The 15,905-nt window shown below is 34.3% G+C and overlaps 1 protein-coding gene across 1 annotated transcript in view; it reads left to right on the top strand.

Moving 5' to 3' along the window:
* LOC143914290 (protein qui-1) overlaps positions 1-15,905 on the top strand; it is a 160,801-nt gene that overhangs the window by 57,759 nt on the left and 87,137 nt on the right. The window contains exons 4-6 of the mRNA XM_077434454.1: positions 2,055-2,177; positions 3,918-4,093; positions 4,256-4,428. Of these exons, the coding sequence (XP_077290580.1) occupies positions 2,055-2,177; positions 3,918-4,093; positions 4,256-4,428 (472 nt within the window). The remainder of the gene's footprint in view (positions 1-2,054; positions 2,178-3,917; positions 4,094-4,255; positions 4,429-15,905) is intronic.

The raw sequence follows: 15,905 nt of genomic DNA on the forward strand, positions 1-15,905 counted from the left end.
AGTGATTCGGCCGATTCCCGAATCGCTTTGATGTATTCACGGTCTTTCTTTCATCGGATGTAAATTTATGGCTGAATATGCCATAAAATTTTATAGGATCTCTTTGTGTCCTTCGAGTCAATTCACTGGTATATTTCGCGAAATGGTTTAAAAAAAGTAATTTATTTCGATTCAATGCAGTGTCGTTCAAGTTTTAATTTACGATTCCTAATTTTACGTCTTTTGATTTGAGAGTTTTCCGCAAAATTAAATTTTACAGTCTTATAATAGGTATATCTTTGTACAATTAAATATCATTGGGTTTGAAAGGTCGTAAGAAAACAATTGCTTTGCGAGAGAATAGGCTTTATTTTTGTTTCGAATTTCCTATCGTTTTTTTTTTTGAAAAAAAAAAAGAATAGGTATGCGAAACAATTTCACTTGTTTCAATGTTGTTTTTCTTTTCGTTATCTTTCAATATACGCTGACAATGGCTTTGTGGCATTTCTATCTCCTTTGTTTCGAGTGGATCGCTAATGCAAATATTCTTAAAGCGGCCTCAAGAATTTCTAAGCTGGGTTTATATAGGATAAGTCGCTTTTACAATAATCCCGGACATTATTTTTATTCTGTGAAAATAATTGTTTGATTTTAATGAAATTCATAATACGATTACGCGTAAAATAAATTCGTTTTTCCCACTTCAAAATTTATATAATTTTTCTCATTAAAAATACGCAATGCTATTTTAATTACACAATTGATTTTAATTAAATTGTTTATGAAAACAAATAAATGGTCGCGTGTTCGCTTTTACTGTTAGTACCAGATTTTCAATTAATTCGGTCCCCTCAAAATGGCACTCGTGTCCTTTGGGATAACCTATTTTTTTGTAAAGAATTTATATATACATACTTATGTATATATATATATATATATATATATATATATATATATATATATATATATATATATATATATATATATATATATATATATATATATATATATATATATATATATATATATATATGTATATATATATATATCTATATATATATATCTATATATATATATATATATATATATATATATATTTATATATATATATATATATATATATATATATATATATATATATATATATATATATATATATTTATATATATATATATATATATATATATATATATGTATATGTACATATATATATATATATATATGTATATATATATATATATATATATTTATATATATATATATATATATATATATATATATATATATATATATATATATATATATATATATATATATATATATATATATATATATATATATATATGTATATACATACATATGTTTATGATTTTTTTTTTAGAAAAAAAATCCCATTTTAATTACGAACTTCCCGTCGAGTACACTAGTCGTCTATTTCTTAACCGCGCTTTGTCCTCAACGGATGAAAGAAAGGATTAATTAAATCCCGTAATGTGAAATATGTATGGAGTTGTCTCGAAATTGAAATTGCTTTTGATGTATCGTTCGTTCATAATATAATAATAATTATATTTCAATTTAAATATTCAATATACAGAGTGGTTGGTTATGTAATTAAAAACAATATATGACCGAGAAATTACTTTGTTTATTTATAAATATGATATATCAACACTATATTCAAATTAGTTTTGAAAGGTTAGGGGGGTGCGGATAAAACTTTGGGGGTGGTTGTTCTCCAACAGCATGGGAAGGAAGAGTTTTCGGCAATTACTTCAGAAAGGAAGACCAGAACCTTGGTAGTCCATTGTGATGGGGCGCCATTCTTCACCCTCCCGAGTGTGAACATCTGTCAGCCGTCTCATCTCACCGGCGAACGGAGGGAAGTAGATAAGTAGGAAGGAGAAGGGTCTTTTGAATGAGCTAGTTTAACGGTGTGACCCTAAAAGGTTCTTTGTAATGGATATGATGTCGTAATGAGTATCCCATTTTAAAACGCCGTATATGCATGTATGTACGTACACGAGCTCTTAACGTTTCACGATTAAAAGTGTTTTTTTTTCTCTTTGTTTCAGATCGAATTAGTCGACATGCAATACGGATGCAGCGAAACGGAGGCGGAAGAGCCGCATGTATTTCAAGATCACGTACAGGAGATTAGAGTGTGCCATGAGACTTCGAAAGCGTGTTTTTTTATCGTGAGTAATATATGTATAAATGTACATATGTATGTACATATATCCAAAGTGGTCCAAATATGTCGAATGTGTGCGATGCTGTATTTAATATGTATAATACATACATACATATATCCCGGTTCGTTGTTCGATTTGATTATAATGTTCCCAGCTTGTATTAACGTTCGGCAAACATCTGTTCCAGACGTCTAAATCCAATGTTGATTTTGTTAAATATTGTATTGGTATTACATATTATATATTGCATATATTGGAGATAATCCGGTAATCTTTGTATGTACGTACATATTATGTGTATGTATACTTAAGAGATTTAGATCCGGCGAAAGTGAATTAATATGACGTACTTTATTCAAATATGTATCTATTGATGGTTTTAAACTTGATAATAATTAGTTAACGTTGTGCTTTATTTAATAATGCTTATTTTTCTGAATAAATATTAAGTTCTGAAATTTTATAAATAAACGTATAGGTATGGTATTCTGAACTTTTCACTTTTTTCTCGTAAATTTCTACTTAACGTATTATATGAGCCGTTATATTTGAAAGTGGCATACGTCCACTTTTTATTACAAGGATCTTTTATATTTCACTTCGCAAACGATTGAGTTGAAATTCCTAAAATCTTCCGATACTTTTGAAACTTTGCCATTTTGCGTGGTTTGGTCAACGATGGAAATTTCAATAGATTTTGATAGTTCGATGGTGAAAAATAGCCGTAATAAACACGTCTAAGATTGCGAAATTTTTGAAGACGGTGACATTTAATAGCAAGTGGCCTTTATATGTTTGACTTTCCGCCACACACTCGTGTTGTCAGATTTTAATTGTTTAAGTGCCTATAAATTTATCATTTTCACACTATATCTTATAAAATTTGCATTATAAGTTCTCATTATCTCTTAATGTGAATTAAGTCAATCAGAAATAGTGTTTTTGGAATTGAAAATTGGACTTTCGCCACTTCCAAATATAATGTCTCATATATTAAAAAAAATTCTGATTTTAATCAGATTTTATAAACAGAGAATTGAATAACAATGAGCACTGACTAATTTATATTAGTCAGTGCTCATTGCCGTGGCACATGGGTTTACTTTAACTCTATAGTGTGTCACATTATAGTCAATTAAAAAAAACTTAAAATCACACTTTCTTTTCACTACATTATCTAAATAAATAAAAGCTTTTAAAAATTATTGATGTTAATCTACATTACGTCATCTGATACTTATGTAACTCTCATATGTATGGATTCACCAGTGACCAGACAACTGTGAATTTTGTAATTTGTTTTTATTTGTATTATATATTGTTTTCAACTTTTCGCGGGTTGTGATCAGTGACCATATGCAGAGTTCGGCGTTGGACGGATGCTTTTCAAATAAAAACAAACCGCTCTATTAGTGCTTAAAGAAAGAGAGAAAAATAGCATGGTTTTTCTAAGAAATTGACAATAGTGAATCATTTTTTGTGCATATTGAACAAAGCATCCATCAAACGCCGATCAATGTCACCGTGTGAACTTTTACATCGCTGTGTTCAACAGTCATGTGATCAGTTGCCGTGCCTTTAATAATCGTTTATTACCTTGTCATGGAACCATTTCAATATCAATATTCTGTGTATATGTATATATATCTGGAAGAAACAATTCACAAAACAGCAATTTTTTTCTACTCATTTGATAATTTTGTGTTTTGCTATTTGATTTTAAAACCTAGTTTTTCTTTTTAGTGGTTGTCGAGTAGTGAAAGTCACACCAGTACCCCGGTATTGCCACAAATAATTGAAGGTTCAGAATTTCAAAAAATTCTTCACCAGTGTGCAATTTTGAAGGTCGAAGACGGGCCGTTGAAGGAGTGGTACTCGAAAGATGGCGATACGTATCAGCTCAATAAAAAGAAAGGATGGTAAGTATTCTGCTTAAATTGATCATAACGTCACGCGTAATATTATACACAGTAGGATCGCGATGCAATCTGTGTGTGTTTTATTTCAAAGTTCATTAGTTGTCGTAACGTAACTTGAATGTGTCAGCGCCAAACGATGCTATCGTATTGCTTCTCTTTCAGGGACCTGACGGCCGACAGAGAGAGCTTATTTCAGGAGAGAAAACTCGTTCAAGAAATTCTATCTAAATGTATCGAGAGCTTGTTGGCGAAATGCGATCTGTCAAGCCCCGAAGCCGACAAGTACGCCCAGTTACTCAGAAGCCCCATGGAGATCCATTGCCAAACTGCATTAGGTAAAGGAACTTTTATATGTATTTACATAGTATGTGTGTTCTGGATCACGATTCCATTATAGTCGTCCGCAGAGGATGTTTGAGTTGAAAGTTTATTGGATCGACATACAATGCATCGCGCTCTGAAGTTAAAGTGAAAATTTTGATTGTGTATGGAAAAGCGTTCCGTGCAAAATTCGCCTTTTATACGCAATGTATGTATGTATGTACATACGTTCAATATAATTTACTATGAAGCAAAATGAATAGGATGCCTTATGAGGACGTGGGTATATGCTTGTAGACAGATCACTTTTATGCAACGATCTTATAGTGCTGGTAAAGCTTTTTCAGGTGCGTTTTTTTGTGTCAAGTGTTACTTATTTAAATATGTTGTGTATAGTGAAGTATAAAACTAAAAAAGCATATTGACGTATCTAAAGATATTATAATATCAATTTGTGTTTCGTAAGTATGAGGAATTCTTTGAGTCGTTAAGGGAAAGTCATAAACTCTTGCAACAAGTACTAACGTTAGTGTGTGTGTGTGTGTGTGTGTGTTAATATGTTGAAATAATTTTTCTTTATTTTATAAAAATTATATTAAATATGTATGTAAAACATTGTAGTATTGATCTGATCCAATTAGCCAGCACTGAAATTCATGATCTATAAATCTAAAAGTTGATAATATTCTTGTACATATGTATATTAATTTCGCAGTTAAAAAGTACGTATATTTATGTATGTATGTATTTATAATAGGCCGGAGCGTAAAATGCGGATTTTAGATTTTCATCGATGGACCTAATGGGAAACTTTCGTCGTATCAAGTGAATGTTAAATAAATTTTTTCATTAATTTTAAACAATGCGCTATGTCTCTAATCAGTCGATTTATTTTGACAAAGATTTCTAAAAAGTAATTTTTGATATTTAAATATATATATATATATATATATATATATATATATATATATATATATATATATATATATATATATATATATATATATATATATATATATATATATATATGTACATATATGCTTAATATTCACCTATTAAAGTTTATTTGGGGCGATTATGATAAAGTTTTGACTGATAAACGCGAATTCAAAGTTCCCATACAAAGCGTGCTGCGTTCGCAATGGGTGTTTTCATGGGGGATGCGTTATTTTTAGAAAATATTTTTGGTTAATTTTTGTGTTCAAATTAAAAGGATATATTAAAAGAAGCTCTCAAAAACTTGAAATAATCACTAAAACATAAAAAGATGACGATTTTCTGAAACGAAACGACAACATTGAATTCTTGTTAATCAGTTATCACTTACCATAAACTTCAATATTAAACTTTTATTTATTTTTAATAGTAAAAAAATCTAATCGTTTCTCAAAAAAGATATTTAAAAAAAAAAACTACTTTTTCGAAATATTTGTCCAGATAAATTGATTGATTGAAGGCACAGGACAATTTTTAAAATCAATGAAACTCTTTATTTAACGTTTCCTAGATGCGACAAAATTTTTCCACTAGGTTCGTCGAAAAAAATCTAAAAATCGCATTTTTCGCTCCGGCCGGCGCCTCGTGTATGTATAAGCTCTAGGGATTACGTAGTATTGGATTTGTATTTTATTCAAAACGCATGAGTTTGTATTCCAGCCGATTTCAAATCACAGTCAGACTATATGCGAATTGAAATTTCTTATTTATTTCCGTGTGAAAATCGTTCGCAAACGGTTCGCAGGTTCGATCAGCGCGATGGAAAATTAATATTGTATTTATTATCACTGTTTCCGCTCAATATCCGAAAACAGGTGATTGTAAACGCAAACACCGTGTCACCTTTTTTGCAGCACGCGAGTTTCGCATTAAAATCACAGCACCGTGTAGGTATAGGATAAGTATCGGCCGATATCGTGTACTAATTAATTTCACGGTTTATCTGAACTTTCGCGACATTTATGTGTTAAATAATAATGTACATAACACAAGGCTTCTCATTATATACATAACCAGTACTATTTATCTTAAATTTAATAAATAATAAGGTATTATTACTAGGGATGGATTCAAAAGAATCTCGTCTGAATTCACTTCAGTGTAAATTGTTGTGTTTTCAAGTTTTTCTTTAGTATAGCGTTACTCGACCTTCGGCACACGTAATTAGTGAGCGATGTGCTAAATTGAGTTAGCACAAATGTATTTGCCGATATTTTACTAGAAAAGAGTGTGCGAGGCCGGCTTATATCAACTGGCATTAGTCTGACAAACATTATAAGTGTAGGCGTACCGGAAAAATAGAAATCCATAGTTTTTTGAAGCGTGCAAATAATGGTAGATATACATATGTATTGTATGTATGTTAGGGTAGGTGACCGATAACGCGTCTCTAACTGAATTGCTCTCGCATCAAAAATCGGCATTCGGTTTTAAATGATTTCTTTTACGTTTTTGGCTACCATTCAAGCACTTTCTTTTTGTATCTTTTGTACAATCTTATAATCAAATGCTCATCCATGCGTTCATTTTTCACTGCTTTTCCTTTATTCCAAGAAGGTTTTCCGATTTTTTTTTCTTTAATTTTTTTTGTGTATGCTACATGTACATATTTATATGTTACAGTGAATATGTATTCAGCTTTTAAAGTATATTTTTCACTAGTAAAAGTATACTTTCGCCAAATCAGTCAGTGGAAGCATGTCACAAAATAGATTTGTAATCTGATCCAGCTTTCCCCACGACCTCGCTTGTCCATATCTATTTATTTATTTATAATATATGGTCAAAAAAAATTACCATTTTATACAATGTATAGAAACAAGAAAAAAATATAAATATACATAGTTGGTAAAAAAAATTAGAAAAGTATAAAAAATACAACAAAAAACAAATCAATTTTTAAGTAACTTTTATTGACGTTAAATAAATCAAACACTTAGCTCATTATCCAGTCTGTGCAATCTTATTAAGGCTGAGTTAGGTGGTAAGCCTAGGCATATTAAAAATATGGTTACATCTAATTGATCTGCCCTGTACTTGGATTTTAACTTAACCCACCAATTCAGAGCAGTCGATGATCCCATTAAGAATGCCAAATAAACATAAATTTTTATCAATTATTATTCTGTCGCACAATTTAAAAAAATATATTTTTTTATAAATGACCATGATGCATGAAACATGAAAGTTATGTATATACTTTTAAAAAGTTTAAATTTAATAGTACGTCTAAATTGATCACAAGACTTCGTTTTTCATCAAGATCTCTTTTGTCCATCATCATTGCTAACCTATTGACAATAGGCTTAAATTCTGACATAATATATTTGAAAATATTAAACGTGATTGTCCCGAATTAAAAAAAAAAGAATCCATCGTCCAAATTTGAGATACAGTCGTTTTCGTCTATAATATTATACATATATATGTTTATACTTTCACTGCTAGTATGAAATCACTGTAACATATACATATGTATGTATGTATTTATACCATCAAACTTGTTGTATTTCAACATAAGTGATTATTCCGTATGAAAATTGATTTTTTTGCGTACTGTGCAAAATTTGGCACGTATACTAGAAAATGGCTCACGTGCTTAGGTTTGCCGACCCTTGCCCTATATAAATGTACACGGCAACTACTATAGTTGTGTGTAGTCTTCATATAAAACGTACTAGTGGAGTTAGGACTTCGGTTTTCTTTTGTGTTTTTTTTTTTGTTTGTTTGAACTTTCATAAAACTTCACAGTATAAAAAATGAACTGAGAAAACCCTCAAGAAACAGACGACAGTCAGCCATGATATGAATAGGGTTCTATTTCTTTATTTTTATGATCACTATGGTCACCGGTGGGTGTATACTCTATAACGTTGGACGAGGAAACTACATTGTGTGCATACATTGTATGCTTACAGAAGCACGTTCTTGAACCTTTTGTCCTACATAGATGTATAAATCAAGCTAGCAAGCAATTCGAAAAATAGATTATTTTTTTAGGTACAACCTTTTGGTTGTTTGCCGAACTCAGATTGAATCTACGTAAATACATACAACTGGTGAAAAGAGTGTCTGCATTTAAAATGCAGTATTCCAAAGCAGATACTATATATGTATGTATGTATGTATTACTACAGTATTTTTAAAAGTTTGTGGTGTATATAGAGTAATACAAGGTGCGCCGATACATAAATTGATTTTTTTATGAAAATTAAACGTCATTTTTATTTTACAAATAGTAGTCGCACCCCACTTTAGCGACGATTTCCGGCTCATACGATCTAAATGAAAACGATGGTGGGGATTTTCTCAGACGTTTCCGTTTATTTCCAAAGCTTTCCAAGCTATATGTCGTAAAGTTTATAACTGACATAAATTCACAACTCTTATTACATTTCGCGTGTGCGGATATATTCCAGCGTAATAAAAAATGCGTGTCAATTGATATCGGAATTGTTTGAACTACCCACATACATGCAGACATACATATACGTATAATACCTATACAATGTATAATATACGAATGTCTAACTATCGCAGCTATAATATATTAAAACTCAAAATAAAGTTATTATTTATGCATAAAATCTTTTCGTGCAAAGCTCCGAAGCCTGCTTCATTCGATAAATCTTCAAAGTTCGCGAATTAGCTCGGCGAAATAAACTCAATTTGCGAGCTGTCTTGAATTTATTTTTAATTCGGTTAGCGTAATTTATTCATCGAGTTAACAATAGTATCAAAGCCTAAAAATATTCTGTCCGAAATCAGTGATTTTTTTTCGTGGAAATGATTTTGATGACAGTCGAGCTACGTCCAAATTAGAACGCAAGGCGCGCGTTGAAACACATGACGCGCACCGGGACACAAAGCGCGCACGGAGATGCAAGAGAAAAATGCCCCAATCACGTTGTGATTATTATAGACTATAGATTATCTTTAATGAAACGTCGAAATTTCGAGCTTGCATTTAGTATGGTTTACGTTATCTTTCACTCGTGTTGATAGCAGTTGAAATAACTTCATTGGAAATATTTGTTTTCCGGATTATGAAATTTCATAAGTAAAATTCGGCTTAGCTCTGGGGAGACTAAGGCTATACATATATTTGTTATTATGATACAATTTGAACTTCGAATAAAACATCTTCTTCTAATCTATAATTTGGAAAGAGACTTTGTATGTAAGTATCCTTGGTCGTCGTCGTCGTCGTCGTCGTCCGTAGATCGGTGACGTCATCGAACACGTGATTCGATTTTTTTTTTTTCAATCCATGGGCGCCGATTTGTTTTTTTCGTTTCAATGGATTCACCCCCGCGGGGGCGCAAGGCGAGTAGCTTCATGGGGCCCCGCCAGGGGCGCCACAAGGGGCGCAGCCCCGTGGGGCCCCGAAGGGGGCCCGGAGGGCGCAGCTTTATGGGGCGCAGCCCCATGGGGCTCAAAAGGGGGCGCAGCTTTATGGGGCACAGCCTTATCGGCCGCAGCCTTATGGGGCGCAACCTTATGGGGCGCAGTCTTATGGGGCGCAGCCTTATGGAGCGCTGTCTTATGGGGCGCAGCCTCATGGGGCGCAGCCCCATGGGGCTTCGAAGGGGGCACAGGGGGGCGCAGCCTTATGAGGCGAAGCCCTAAAAGGACATGATCATGGGGGCGAAGCCCTAGACGGCATTTAATCATGGGGGCGCGGAGGGGCGAAGCCCTAAAAGGCATTAACTAAGGGGGGCGAAGCCCTAGACGGCATTTTATCATGGGGCCGCGGAGGGGCGAAGCCCCAAAAGGCAACTGATCACGGGGGCGAAGCCCTAGACGGCATTCAATCATGGGGGTGTGGAGGGGCGAAGCCCTAATAGGCATTAACTAAGGGGGGCGAAGCCCTAGACGGCATTAAATCATGGGGGTGCGGAGGGGCGAAGCCCTAAAAGGCAACTGATCATGGGGGCGAAGCCCTAAACGGCAATTGCTCATGGGGGCGTGGAGGGGCGAAGCCCTAGAAGGCAAAGGCTCAGGGGGGCGCCGAGGGCGAAGCCCTAGAAGGCAAAAAAAAAATTGATTTTTTTTTGATTTTTTTTTTTATTTTTTTTTATTTTTTTTAAATTTAAAATTTTTTTTTTTAATTTTTTTTTTTAAATTAAATGTTTACTATTAGCTTAGTCATGTTTAAGCGGTTTATATTATAAATACTGAGCGAAGCCGGGTAATACAGCTAGTTATTTATAATGTAGAAATTTATACTAGCACAGCACAAACCGGTAACTGCAGGTAAACAGCATTACGAAAAATATTCTAAATGGACACCTTAATATGTTCCGCGATATGTAACAGCAGTAACCGGCACGATGTATTCATATTATACAGCGGTACTTGTCATGAAACGTATCGACCAGAACCGTTTTTTTTTGGCCACTGTAGAAATATTCACACATGACGCGACGCTATAATGGCAAGTGCACCCGTACTAACGAAAGTGCTGCAATGCGCATTAGAATATTTTCGGAAACGTCTAATTGTGACAATGTTGACTAGAAAATACAACGCCAGCAATCTTTCACCGTATCGTGGTGTTCTGTAATGCAGAGCATCGTAACCTGAGTACCGCGGTAACGTAGAAGCGTATAGCACCATATATGTAGATCTAACGCATGAAAGCGAGATGCGTGAAAAGGTTGCGATGCTCTGCTGTAATGTATACGTAATCCGACTTTGCCTTGCATTCGGCCAAAATTTTTCTGAGCGTGCCGAAACGTGTATCGCTGTATATATGTACATATACATATGTATGTAATATGAATAAAATCAGTCTTTTTCGTGCAGTGCTGCGCCGAGCTTTTGACGTGCGGTGCTGGGTAATATAAATAGACATTTGCGTGTGAATGTCTTGCGTGTCCATATTCGTCTGTAAACTCTTAGAATTCTGATAACAATGGTTCAAAACTATAAATAAATATTCGTATACATTTTGTTGGCAGTGGTTTAGCTGTGACGTACATACATATGTATGTCGAATCGAAACGACTATTATAGTACGGCGAGTGTTATCTCAGACAGACATACGAATAGCGATATTATATACATATATGACTAGTTGAACCCGGCATGCGTTGCAATGCCAGAATAAGGCATGCAATTCCCGTTAACTTTCCCCTTTCCAGTGATGGTTGGTGCTCTACTAACGTCTCTTCAACGCCGTGTCGCCATAAACCAACTGGTACCATGGTTAACAACGAACACATTTCCTTGACTACACAATGGCGCTTCAAAGTTTCGCGTCGGTAAAATTGTAATTACGAATATTATTATTAAGAGGTTTTTTCGCGTTTTTTTTCACAGTAAGATTTCCGGACATGCATACAACAAATCCTGAAAGTTCCATCGTAATCGGTTGACTGGTTTAGGAGCCTATACGAGACAGACAGAAAGACAGACAAACAGACATTCAATTTTCTATATATATATATATATATATATATATATATATATATATATATATATATATATATATATATATATATATATATATAAGAACGGTAAAACCCCAGGGGAAGATAATATTCCCATTGACTTACTAAAATGTGGCGGCCCCCCCCTAATTAATATCTTAGCTAGGCTTTTCAGCAAATGCATCCAGAACCAAGCTATACCAGAAGGATGGAATAACGCAACTATCATTTTAATACACAAAAAAGGCGACAAAAGCGATATCAAGAACTACCGACCCATTAGTCTACTTTCAGCGGTCTACAAGCTCTTCACGAAGGTTATTACAGAAAGACTGAAGAATATCCTCGACGAGAACCAACCTATAGAGCAGGCAGGGTTTAGGGCAAATTTCAGCACAATGGACCACCTCCAAGTAGTTGGCGAACTAATCGAGCGCGCCAACGAATATCAACGGCCATTGTGCCTAGGTTTCGTCGATTATGAGAAAGCCTTCGATACAGTTAGTCATAATGCAGTACTTAACGCTCTAAAAACACAGGGAGTGCCGGAACCCTATGTGGGACTGTTAGCTGCAATATATAAGAATGCCACAGCTTCGGTTAAAATTTTTTCAGGTACAGATAGATTTAGCATAGGAAAAGGAGTAAGACAAGGAGATACAATCTCGCCCAAGTTATTCAATGCGGTGCTTGAGGGAGTTTTCAGGGAATTGGATTGGGATACAGCCGGAGTAAGCATCAATGGTCGCTTTTTGAGTCACCTTCGGTTCGCAGACGATATAGTTTTAGTAGCTCGTGATTCAGCTGACCTACTTATCAGACTAACACAGCTGGACAGGGAAAGCAGAAAAGTAGGATTAAAAATTAACGTAGATAAGACTAAACTAATGTTCAATAGCTATTGCATGCCTGATAGCATCCCCTTAGATGATAAACCAGTAGAAGTAGTAAATAATTATTTATATTTAGGTCAAATAATTGACATGTCTGGTAGTAAAAATGAAGAGATAAAGAGACGTATGAAATTAGGGTGGAGTGCATTTGGACGGATGAATGCTGTTTTTAAATCAAAAATGCCACTCTGCCTGAAGAAAAGGATCTTTGATCAATGCGTTTTGCCAGTGATGACGTATGGATGTGAAACTTGGACACTGAACGCCAAGATGCAAAATAAAATCCAATGCACTCAAAGAAGTATGGAACGCTGTATGCTTGGCATAACGAGGAAAGACAGGAAGCGGAACACGTGGGTGAGAAATATGACAAGGGTAGTGGACATAGTGGATAGAGTGAAGAGATTGAAATGGCAATGGGCGGGTCACGTAGCTAGGAGGATGGACGAAAGGTGGACAAAAGAAGTGCTTGAATGGTACCCGAGAGAAGGCAAAAGAGTAAAAGGAAGACCGCAAGGAAGATGGGTGAACGAAATTAGGAAAATGTGCGGAATGAGATGGATGAGTGTTGCGCAAAACAGAGACGAGTGGAAGCGTGTTGGAGAGGCCTTCATCCAGCAGTGGATGGCGAATGGCTGTAAATGATGATGATGATGATATATATATATATATATATATATATATATATATATATATATATATATATATATATATATATATATATATATATATACATATATATATATATATATATATATATATATATATATATATATATATATATATATATATATATATATATATATACACATATACATAGATATGTATATAATACATGGATGTAAACTTTTGTACGTAGTGATTTTATTTTAGTAGCATGTAAGCCGAGCGTTAGAAAATTTCTGTAAGAGTCGTAATTTTAATTAATCAGGCAAAAATAGCAAACCAAACCGGTGAATTCTCGACGTAGACCGCAACCATTTTCAGAATGACAATTTCCCACATTTTGGCAAACCGCGGTGGCCGAGTTGCGGTCTGTTGTTTTGGGCTGATCGATATGTGTCTGGGTCGGCTCGTTCGCTCGTTGTAAACTTGTGCGTGAAAAAGGACGCGAATCGATGGATACGGGAGGCTAGAGGTCCCCGGGGGGCCACAAACACTGGGAGGCTCCTGCAACCACCCCGTCGTCCACCCTTAACCCCCCCCCCCCCCACCACCACCCCAATCCTGTCTTGTGGCGATAGATTATTCATACCCTCCCGTGTATCCCATTAATTTGATATGATGCGATAAATTCAGAGCGGAGCTCCAGGTATTCTCGATGCGTATTCGATACGAATTTGCATACGGTGTTTTCAATTTATTTGTTCTGTTTCGATTTTATATTGGATTTTGGCGGAGGCGCGATGAGAAACTCCGTTTCTGCGATTTCGTCTATCTGTCTATTCACGGTGTATGAATCTCTCTCTATCCCTATATATATACCTATGTATATATCTCTCTGCTCTTTGCCGGGTGTATTGTTTTTATTTTCTTTATCGCGTAGGTATTGTTTAGTGTCGGCATAGTATCGAATTTATGAACCGTATATTCGTGTGTCGATTTTAGATGTTGCGTATCTTTATATTGAACTTTATTCATTTAGTTGTTAGTTATGGGTTGAACTTTGCTCGTTTTTTTTTCTATAAGAAGAAAAAGTAAAAATTCAATATAAGGGAAATTTAAATACGTGAAAAACTATTTCGAATAAATTATAGAGGTTTTTTTAATTATATTTTACCATGACTCCATTACGGACTGCCTCTGAGCGACAATTTTGAACATGTATAAATTTATAGATTATAAATTTGAAATAATTTTCAAATATTGGTGACAGCTAGTAGATAGAATAGTTTTGCGAATGGTATGAGCAGCCGTTTCAATATCAGTTAAAGTAGTCAATCATCAATGAAATCAGATGAATTATGCAAACTTTGAAAGGAAACGGTCGATTTTGGAGACACAAATATACAATTGTGACCAGCAGCACTGCAGAAATACTCTTAAATGAAATAAATTTTCTTTAATCGGTCAACCCAGGGCCCAAACCCGGGAACCTTTCAATGGTTGGTATTAACGCAGTTACCGAGCTAATACTGCTGGCTTATCTAATTTTATGCTTGTTTTATCAGTAAAAACGTTTATGTTTAAATTATTTAAATCAAGAGTCGAGTACTGTAAATTCTATAACTAGCATATCCTGGTAATTGGAAAATAAACCTTGTTGATTTCATATTTGCCGATGATTTAATATGTATTATTATAGTTTTACCCCGAAACAATTCTCAGAAAAAATCACTGTGAATTTGAATCCGTATCCATTTATTTTTCTTTTTAACTTGCACTGGTGGGTCAAAAATTTTGTATATTGGCATTATATGTATGTATGCATGTTAAAACGTTACGGTATCCATGATTGCATGCATAAAAGATGTTAAGAAGCATAATGTAAGTAGAAATAAAAAATGAGGAAAAGTAGAAATCCGTTCGGACGGATATTTAATAGCTCAAAAAGCGAATGTATGGTTACTCTACCATGTATAATATAAACGAATAATTCTTAAATAAAAATATGTAAATTTTTTGTTGATTTAATTTAATCCGTATTTAAAGCACTCAATTGGTCGTTCAATGGTTGTTTGATTGAAAACGAATTATCAAATGCACATGCAGTATAAGCTTACTATTAATAATTAATTAACGTTTGATTAAATCAATTTTACAATATATTGTAAAATTGATCAAATACAATAATGAATCGGCACCGAATGTGTTTAAATATGTGCTGGCAATAATTTTTAGGGGCTCGATTGTACATATGTATGTACTTATTCGACGGCGGACGACTGAGGTTCCTTTGTAAAGTTTCCTCCTTTATCCTTCTTCACAGAGCAGGACACGCTGTACATATTCTTCGCTATCTGACATTTGATAAATTGGTTTAATTTCCTTGCGAGTCGTTCCGCATTGGAGGCTTTATTCTCAGCGACGACAAAAAGTCGTAACTTACAACCGCAGATAAAACAATGCAAAAGCTCAACTTTGTTCGGGGCGCTTCGTGCGAAAGCTGCTTCGCACTGATCCTCAAATATGGCAAAAACTCGCCCGAGAGAGAAAAAGAGGAATGCA

The sequence above is a fragment of the Arctopsyche grandis genome, chromosome 7, assembly GCF_051622035.1.
Source record: "Arctopsyche grandis isolate Sample6627 chromosome 7, ASM5162203v2, whole genome shotgun sequence".
Classification (NCBI taxonomy): Eukaryota; Metazoa; Arthropoda; class Insecta; order Trichoptera; family Hydropsychidae; genus Arctopsyche; species Arctopsyche grandis.